Raw genomic sequence first — 10,553 nt, 5'->3', positions numbered from 1 at the left:
AGTTTTCTACTTCACAATAAAATTTTCTTGTTCCACAGTTTTTTAACCAAACTGTTTTAACTAAATCTTAAAAATGAGCACTTAACCTTCAAATGTCGGCGATTCCATGATTGTTTCAAAGAAAAAATCTCACAATAGAGGAGCACTGGCAGTATACTTTCTTGTGTGATGAACAGAAAGAGTAATGGTTTGTTGTCTTTTGCTGGCCCGAACATAAAACAAGATGGCCAATGCGCATGCGCAATAGTCACTTCTACAGGTTTTGACGTTGGAAAACTGGGTACAGCTTTCACTGATGACGAGAATAAATGCCTTCTTGTCTTTTGAGTCCATTATACTCTATCACTTGTCATAGTGTTTATCATTATGGCATAATACCCAGCTAAAAGATATTTCTTTGATATTAGTCTGATCACCTTGGGATGCTGGCACACACCCGGGAGGGGTAACTCCTTTGAGGACGAAACAGCGACTACTCTATCAAAAATATATAGATTACAGCTAAGTGTGAAAACTATTCAAGTGACCCCTATTTTCAAGTATACATCCATTTTCTCTCATACACTATTGAAGCAGTCCTGTTTCTCTGTACAGTAATTGGGGAAACAGCACCTTAGTATTTAATATAAATTGAAAAATATTTGTATTGATAGTTTACTGTGTTTAAGTACCTTAATATGTAGTATTAATATTTGATAAATAGTAAATCCTTTTTTATCATAAAAATGTATTCTGTCATGAAAATGACATAAAAATACAAAAGTTAGTGAACATTTCTCTACAAAAAAAAAAAAATTTTTTGAATTACCAAATTTTTCACAAATAATTCAGTTTTAAGTTCCACAGGAAAATCTGTGAATAGATGAAGCCATGAATCCTGATCTGCAAATTGGTGAGGCTGCAAATAGGCAAGGGTTGCTTTCAGCTTCTGACATTTGTATCCATTTTTACTGTCCTCAATCTAGGCTTAATTTCCCTGTCTTTTAATCACTTATTAGTGGATTAACACAGCCCTATAAACCTCAACTTGACAAGTTTCAGTCTTTTTTAATGAAAGACTTGACTACAGTATACAGTACAATATCAGTAAAATTTTAACTCTAGAAACAGAATAGGTGAAATAAAGTACTGTAGAGGGTTTTAGTATGTATTCAAGTGAAATGAAAAAAGTACAAACATAAATGATATATAGAAATCTTCATACAGAATGTACAATTTAAAAAAATTATTTACAATTAAATAAAAATGAGAGCAACAAATATTCTGAAAAGAAAAATGGGCGATGGGTGATGAATCTGAAAAATATCCAATTATTACTTCAGGATGAAATCTGACAGAAAACAACTTTAGGTAAACAATTCCCACAGAAAACAAAATGCAGTTAAAATACCATCGCAGCTTCAGGGAAAATCCATGAAAGACGCCAGTGGTTCCATTTCATAAAATTGTTTATTGAAATCAAGTAATATCTGGAGTGACTAAGAATCATTAGCAGCTTGAAGCAAATGGCAATCACACCTTTCAATTGCTGAAACATTACTCTGGTTTCAATGAAAAAAGTAAGCAAAGATGATATAGATATTCTTCATTAGTAATACAGATTTGTTTGAATATGATACTCTATCGATTCGTTACATGAATGTGCATACTATGAGCACTAAGTGAAAGCATTTTCTTTAACCACTGAACAAACATGAAAATTAGTCTGCCTTATCAAAGGCAACAAACATTAAAGCTTGATTACCAAATGACAACCCTATATGTATAGCTATAGCACTAATTAGATAGGTTTAAATTCTGTGGCCTAAGGACTATTTCCAAATATTTAAGATTCTAACATTTCAATCATGCTGAAAAATTCACATTTCTAATACACTGAGATTCCTGGGGAAGTTCCAAAATTTTGGTCAAGCATACTCTGTTCTCGCTTGACACTTATTAACTCAACAATAATTTTTTTAAGCTCACTGTCAACAATTTTTTATCCACATATAAACTCATTGCTTTATACTAAGTTAATCTGTGGTAGCATTCATACCCAGGGATGTTCAAGAAAAACAAATCCCCCTTTTTAACTGCCTGAGTATGCATCTGGGTCCCTGAGTGTGTCTGATGGTGGAAAGCAGTCAAAATCTTTAATAGTCAGAAGCAGCTGCAGTTTGGAGGGATTGGGAAGAGTGTCCATTTTAGATTTTGTAAGTGAACGATATACTCTAGTTTTAAAAATAAGAGTTTTTCCACTACAAATCCATTACCTATTAACATTAACCTGAATAGTGACTTAGGAAAGATGAACTTATGGCCAGAAATCATTAAGAGTTCAATGAACTTCAGAGGCACTAGGTCAATTGAGCTCTGTTGGCAACATGGCCAGTAAGCTTAACAATATTGGCCTGCTGCCACTAAAGCCCCAATACAATATGAATCTAAGTAAGTTCAGTACATCATTCACATCAAGTTCAGACTGCAAACCAAACACAACCTAAGTTGGTATGGCTTTAGCTGCATAATCCTTCCACTTACCTTCGATATTGACAGCTCAAGAGATGGATGAATTGCCTTTTAGGACTTTCTGCACCAAATAAAAGAAGGTACTCTGGAATAGTTCAAGACTGACCAAGGAGTTATAAAAATTGCAAAGCAACCTCCCTACAACTAGATACTTTTGAGGCATCACGTTCCTTATGACATTGACAATGCATAGAGTAAGATCTTTCTTGTTTGTAAGATGTACTGGCAACAGATATAACAAAACTGGAGATGACAGCACAAGCGATAAAGTTGTCAGGGCACTAAATACAAAACCTAGCATGTAAGAAAGACCAAAGTTATGCCAGCTCTTGGGTGTGACACCAGACTTGACAATGAAGCTCACTGACCCTCCAAGACTACACTATGACTAGGAGGAAAAGGATTGTTTCAAGATATAACTTCACAGAGATACTTGGACTGGTCACATGTTGGTGGTTTTAAGGAACTTGGAGTTTCCATTTCAAGAGGCTTTCACATGTAACAAGATTCATCTGAGAAATGCCAGTTAACACCTGTCCTTTAAGACCTGAGACAGAGCAGATAAAGTTATAACAGCATTTTATACCCTCCAGCGGTATGAAAAAATTAGGTATAAATAGAATAGTGACTTTGAGAGGATCGTCCCTTTCAAGTAGCATCTATTACAGAATAAGCATTGCCTTGCTTGATAGGCTCCATGTGTTCAACTGGAAAGGTAACAGATTCTGATGATAAAAATATTGATGTAGCTGACACAGATGCTTCTACCATGGTGATAAATTCTTCACAGTGGTCTCCTATGATGCCTAGATAAGGGAAAACCTGGTCCATTATAGTGTACGACGAACAATAAGCAATTGTTTTATGAGGGAGAACGGAGCAAAAGCATAACTCTTAAGGTTATCCCAGGTGTCCATAAAAGCAACTGTCCCTTACATTAATTAATCTAGGAGTGCTAAGTAATAATTTGAAAGTTGGTTGGTTGAAAGTGCTAACTACGGTAATAATTGTAAAGCTGATTGGAAATGCTAAGATTCAGAAGTTGGTTGTCCTCACTGGTATTGAAAAAGTTGACTTTTTGTGTGCCTGAAATTTTCACAATATCCTACACAACTCTGATGTGGCGACCACTCTCACAATAACATTTTACTTCCTGTAATGGAGTGAGTCTGCTGCCACATTATGACTAAATGGCAAAAGCCTCACAGTCAATTAACAGGCACATGATGAGCAATCTTACAGCCTCTGTTGTGGAGCTGGGCTACTATGGTAGAGTTGTTGGGCATAAAGCTGACAACTATGTCTGCCACCTGCTGGGAAAGAGATAATGAAGACCCAATAAGACTACTTACAACTTCAACCAGAAGTAAGGTTTTCTGACTTCTTGCAGTTCAGAGACCTAATGCAGCAAATTTGTCATGTGCATTTCCAATTCTTCTGATGGATCTGAAAATAATAACTCTGGAGCAAGTGGAACTAGATGGATCCAAACCCAAATACTGGCAGTACCTTGCCACTATCTAAGGTCTAACTGGAACTCCTGAGAAATCTTGACCGAATGATTCTTTGGATCCTTAGCTGCATGTCACAGCGAGTTCAATGAAGTTGTAATGATCTTGGTTGAAAATAACTATGAAGTACCATTTTTCCAGTAAGAAGTAATGGCCAGTCACTATCATCCATAACTGTGTAGTGCGAGCTGGAAGTTGAGGAATTGGTAAGTACATGAAACAATTTTTGGATAGTCTGCTGTAGGTTAAACTTAGTTGGCTGATGAAGTGCCCAATTCCATACCCAAAAAATATCTATTTTGAATGTTAATAAGTCTGACTTGGCCAAGCTGATAACAAAGACTAGTCTGAATCAGAACCTGAAAGTATGTTTCTTTCCAGAATATACATGCCAAAATGTTATCCTTTCAAACTAAAATGAATTTGGAATTCAAGTCATGATACTTGTGAGACTAAGGACAGCACAACAGACACAGGATAAGCCATGGCATGCAGCTCTATAGCTAGGAAACTTATACAGTAATCCACTTCCAGTTGTACCAAGAATCTTCCTACTGTAATAAGCAGGTTTATGAATCTGTGATTCTTTATGTTGAGAAGGGGAATGACATGGGGTGCCAACACATTCTGCTGTCTTAAAATCATTGGTAGAAGCAGAGTTCAGCTCAGTCTCAAAATCCATGAAAAATGCAATGTTCTTTGAGGTTTATGTGCAATACAGCTAGAAGCATTTGAATGATGAGACGAGTGTTTGGCAGCCATCCCTGTGTGGCATGACAACGTATGAGGAAGTCACACAATATATTTCTATGCAAGATTACTATATGATTGACAAGGCATAACCAAACTTTCTGACACAGAGAGACAAAAAGTTCTAGCAACAAAGGGCAGTTCAGTATGAAGAACTAAATATCTGAAGAAGTGCTGTCACAGGCAAGCAGCACTGCCTTTGGTTTATGACACTTTATACTTGTATGGGCTCTCAAAAAGAGATGATGTGATAATGTGTGGTGCAACAGCACTAACTGCACAGCAGGAGCAACATGAACATTTATGCTCTTTAGAGATCATTAGTAGCTCATCAGAGGATGACAACCCCTAAAGCTGGTATCACACTAGTCATTTCTTGCTCGCTGTTTTGGCCAGTATCCAGCCGATGCTCGCGAGCAAAAGTGTTGTATCGTCACACTAGGATCTCGTAGTTTTGAGGAGCAGTAGGAAAAAGTAAACAAAACTGATCAGCTGATATCATCATGGCACCCAGAAATTGTCAGACTGTTGCAAGATGTGCTGCAGTGATGTGTTTTCTCGGAATCTTACGTGAATGCAAAAGTAACAAAAAACGTTTGTGGGTTCGAGAGTGGCTCAGGGGAAGAGAAGCCAAAGGTCTGAGAGTACATCCTGTCAGCAGCAGCAATCTTGTTTGTTTACACGATGTGGTCGCTTGTGGTTCGTGCTCACTGCTTCCCAGTCGGGAAGCCAAAATCTCAAGCTAAAAGCTCCCGGTTTTCCATTTTCAGCAGCAACGGCTCGCTGCTGGAGAAAAAAAGCCTAGTGTGAGGCCAGTTTAATGGGTATGAAGTTCCGGTTTCAAAAACATTTCCTGTGAGAGTTTCACAATCAAGTCCTGGAGACTTTACTCTGTTTTTATCAGAGTTATGAGCATACAGAAATATCTCGCCTTAAGATGTTCATTCATTCCAAGATTCATGACTTATATAAACCCTTCACACAAACCCTGACACCATAAGCCCCTATAAGCAACCATACTGTAGCTCTTACAATAAGTTGCTCAACTGTTCAAAATTTTTACTCCCTTTCTAATAAACTTACCCATTTTAATTAATGCTAATGTAAAGAAAAACTTAAAAAATTACGTACATGCACTGATGAAAATGGCATAAAAAACTGCACCAGACAAATTTCTAAAGAAATGAAAAGGCAAAAAATCAAACAAAAGTCAGACCCAGAACCCTGGCTTTCTGCTTTCTCCACCTCTTTTCCCCATTGCCATCAAAGATGCTATAAGATCAGTCACTACTCCTTTTCAGTTCATACCCCACACATGCAGAGAATGACTAGTTTCCACCACCAGTACTGCCCATGGACTCAAATGCATATTCAGATCAGTAAGTGCTATGGGACACACTTTTCTGGAATGTTTCTGGAGACAAATGCTATCGCAGATTTAATTAAGATAATTTAATGGGTTTGCACTGAAACAGATTGATTTTTCAAGTTATAATGGCAATTTTGGTCTCACTAAATAAATCCTCTTTACTGCAGTATGTTTGTATATATAATAACAATAAAAATAATAATACCAGAAAATGATAGGCTGACGTTACCCAAGAACAGAAATATTTAAAATTCAAAATATGTACTTTAAAAATGTAATACTTTATGTAAAAATTCTTTTTGTCCAAATATACTTCTATTTATACCTGATATTGCACATGCAAGTTTGATAAAACTGTTGAATCTTATTTTTATATTTACCCAGAACTGATTTAGTCTTAATTCTCTTTGAAACCCTAATACTGTAGGATACTGAGTTATGCCATCTCCCAACAACCTCCAGACACTTTCCCAATTACTTTTTAAAAGGTTTTCTATTAATGACATTATCAGATTCTCAAGGAATGAAATTTGCATGATATTCTAAGAATCACCAATGGTTAAGAGCTTGTTAAATGATAAGAGATGCATAACAAGGAAGTTTTCTACAGGTCTATATAAAAAAAATTATATATCTGGAAAATATTGCCACCTGAAAGGTTTTCCTTACAAAAGTCACATATTATCTAAAAATTTGTATAAATATTTGGATACTCCTGGTAAAACTGCCACAAGCACTAAAAGCTCCAATCCCCTTAATAATAATTGAAAACATATCAGATAGGATAATTTTAGGAAAAATGTTGCCATGCTTTATGATCAACTCTCATCAACATGTAAAAATCTGAACATTTAGTGCTACGTAATATTTCCATGTAGTAATTAAGTTAATAGGCATTAAGTTAATCATACATTAACCTTTACATGAATGGAATTAATTGGCACTGAAATCTAGGATTAACCCTTGATTTTCACAAGTGCTGGCAAATATTAACAGTTATATGGAAATAATGACTTCAGCTATGAAGTAGAAAATAGCAATAGCAGTCATACCTACTAGAGAGAGTAAAAAATTAAATGTTTCAAATAATGAAATGAGTGGGAAAGTAAATCAAATTTCCTAGATGTGCACAGGGTTTAGGATAATTTCATAACACTAAAATTGGAGGGTGAAATTCCACTTTCATATCACAAAATGTCCTTACAGGTGAGACTTTACAACTCTGGAATGAAGTTTTATACACCCTAAATATTAATAAAGAATCACTAGGCCATTTTACACAAGGCTATAATGAATCACTACCAGCATCTTGAATGCCAGAATTTTCAGGATTGGCTCCCTCTTCTTTCTTTGAGGAATCCACTGGAACAGCTTCTAAAATCTCCTCATCAGTCTTGTTCTCCACTTCTGCTTCTATTTTCTTATCTGATGTACTTTCCTCTGAACTGAAATTATCTCCTTGCTTTGGCTCTGCTCCAGCATTATCAAATACAATTTCATCAGGATCTGGGGCTCTTGGTAAAAACTCCTCTTCTGGGAACATTCGAGTGAACAATGTGCGGGCCTACAAGAACAACAATCCCATCTAAATCTATACAGAATTGCAAGATACTGTAGCTTACTACTAATATATGGTCTAAAATATATAAAAATGATATTTTTATAATAAAATTAGATTGTGTACATACTTACCAAGTAATTATATGGCTAAGAGTTTCTACTCAAATTTCGCGGGTAGCACTTCGATGGCTGTGTAGGTCTACAGTGCCGTCCCCCTACGGCAATACTAGGAATGCCTTAGCTAATTGCGTCATTCTGTTTTATGCATAATGTCCATCAGAGGGGAGGTGGGTGGGCTCTGATCATATAATTACTGGGTAAGTATATACAACATCTAATTTTATTATAATATCATTTTTCCATATGTGACATACCCAGTAATTATATAGCTGATTCCACACTGAATGGAGGTGGGAGCATGGACATATTCTACTCCAAAGCATTAAATCTTGTAAGGAATTTGAAATAGAAATGTAGCTAGCATTGAAAAAACAATGCTTGTCGTTCCTATGAGTTAAGAGAGCTATGCAGATGAATAGCTACTGCCTCTGGTTGGAGCTCATCTTAATTTGGAACCTTTGCAGCGAGGAAGTCGGTCCTATGGCAAGTAAAGTATGATAGGTGCCCGCCCTTACCCTGGGCGCAGTACCTCAATAAAACAACCATAAAACACTGACACCTACATTGAAATAAAGTCAAGATCCATTCACTAAGAGTGGTGGGTTCTCCAGGTACACAGTATCCCCTGGCTCTCCAAACTCAGCACCTTGCTGAAAAGGTGAAGAGATAATGATTGGAGAACATCCAATGCTTCCTTCCACGATGCCATGCCAATCACTAAAATGGTCAAGAGATACTGAAAAAATTCGACACTTTTTAAAACTCTGGATGTTCGATGGCAGAAAGGGCATAAGGGGTAAACGATGCCTGAAAACTAAGGAGGCAGAGGTAGTTCTTACACCCTTAGCTTCGCTACAAAATATGCCAAAAAATCACTCGACAACAAAGTTTTAAACATAAAGTCCATATAAACTAGAAGACAACACGTTTATACAGAGAGGTTCTGGGAGGAAGCAGAGCTATCAGGCTGTCTTCCAATGCCACTCCAATTCGGGGTGAACAATTAGTAATTGAACACTTTACGAATTAGAAAAAGAATATGGAAGACAAATACCCCTGTGTTTGTCTGAGAAATCATTCTGAATTATTGCAGTAGCCTATGGGTCAATTGTGACGAAGCAGACTTACGGACTTCTGTTGTACTCATACCATGGGGTAACAGATAATGAGTCTAAAGAGACAAATCTCTCTGTCTGATGATTCTCGCAATGGCAAGTGTGGAGTTCAAAATATGAACCATAAGCGAGAATCCAAACCAAACAGAGATTTAGGCCTGTGATGGCCGGCCAGAGATCCGAATTAGCGGTAAAACATCGACAGCAGAGAAATGATACTAAATCGAAGTCAGTCAACCACAGGAACACTCACTGAGAAGGCAGTCACAGCTCCTCACGTGATGTCGTAGGCTGAGTTGCCTGGTAGCACATTCCACCTTGGAATGCATTCGTCTTGTAGAGCCATCAAATTCACAAGAGATACCCTCAAGCATCTACATGATAACCATAACAAGAGGGAAAGAAAACCCCCTTGTTCAGTGATCATTCTAAATCTGTGGTGTTGCCAAAACATCACCAAAATCAAAATCAAAATTGGCAACTCTTGGAAGGCCTGAAAGGCTGTCCTGAGTTTCAAGAAATTAACAGAGGGTACTATACGTCTCTGTCACACACCAGAAGAATCAACTTACAGGCATACGCCTATTACTTGGATGGTACAACTGTTAACAGACGCATGTTGCGAGAATATACAAGTATGTATATTCGTAGGCTTCTGTCGACCATGCGTCAGCCTAATTCTTCTTCACTTTGAAGAGAAAAAGAAAAAGGACTGGAAAAAGACCTCCTTCATTCTCTAATGAAGAGAGCGAAGGTAAAGCTATCGCGAAGGAAAGCTTCTATCGCGATAACAGGACACCAAAGACTATAGTTCATACCGAACTGGTTGTTCCCATAACAGAAACACTGACTGGAAAGCTCCTATGATCGAACCAAGAACATAGGCTCTAGCATCCGAACTCTGGGGAGAGTACTCCGTAGATTCCTCTTATTCAGGATGACTGTTCTTGTCCGTTCTTCTCGGAACTAGAGGGAGTGGGCGATAACGCGCACAATCATCAACTTACGGTGAAGATAGCAATCGAAAAACTTAGGAAAACTTATTCGCCTAAGCAAAAAGAAGTTTCCTGAAGGGAGAGCAGAGGTCTTCACCCACCAAACGGAGCATTCTCTTCCTACAACTGGTTCGATAATGGGAATGCGAGAGAATAAGGTAGAATTGACTGCGCCAAAAGATGGCGAGAACTTGATATTTCTTGCCACGCATCTGGCTTCGTGATCGAAACGTCACGATGAGGAATACGTGAAAAACTTCTTGACTCTCGTGATGTCCTGTTCAAATGGTGACTAACGAAAGATTACCTAGTGTAGATGAAAGTGAACAAGGAGACTCACTGGGTGTCCAATAGGAAGCGCCAGACTACCAACAGCTGTTGCTAGGTGAAGCGTGAAAAAATGCCGAGCAGAGGCAGAGCGCCTGGACAGGGAACTGGTGCTCGACAAAAATAAAACGGCCGTATGAGAAAGATTTGAGCAGCTAGGCGCCAATACCTGGTGCTCATCATGAGATTCGGTACTACTCTGATGAGTGTCTAGGATAAAAGTATTGAGAAGGCTCACATATACCAATGCAGGAGCAGAGTTCAAATCCACTTCTTCTGCGAACTCCAAGTTGGT

At 37.7% G+C, this 10,553-nt stretch overlaps 1 protein-coding gene across 2 annotated transcripts in view; it reads right to left on the bottom strand.

Moving 5' to 3' along the window:
- Positions 1 to 1,133: 1,133 nt before the first annotated feature.
- The window catches only part of LOC135219520 (rab proteins geranylgeranyltransferase component A-like), a 291,707-nt gene continuing 282,287 nt past the window's right edge, over positions 1,134 to 10,553 (bottom strand). For both annotated transcript variants that reach the window (XM_064256350.1, XM_064256351.1), the window contains exon 13: positions 1,134 to 7,705. In XM_064256350.1, coding sequence (XP_064112420.1) covers positions 7,427 to 7,705 — 279 coding nt within the window. In that variant the 3' untranslated portion in view covers positions 1,134 to 7,426. The remainder of the gene's footprint in view (positions 7,706 to 10,553) is intronic.

The sequence above is a fragment of the Macrobrachium nipponense genome, chromosome 1 (genome assembly GCF_015104395.2).
Source record: "Macrobrachium nipponense isolate FS-2020 chromosome 1, ASM1510439v2, whole genome shotgun sequence".
NCBI lineage: Eukaryota > Metazoa > Arthropoda > Malacostraca > Decapoda > Palaemonidae > Macrobrachium > Macrobrachium nipponense.
Note: the sequence above shows the minus strand (reverse complement) of the source record. Positions and strands in the feature narration are given on the sequence as shown.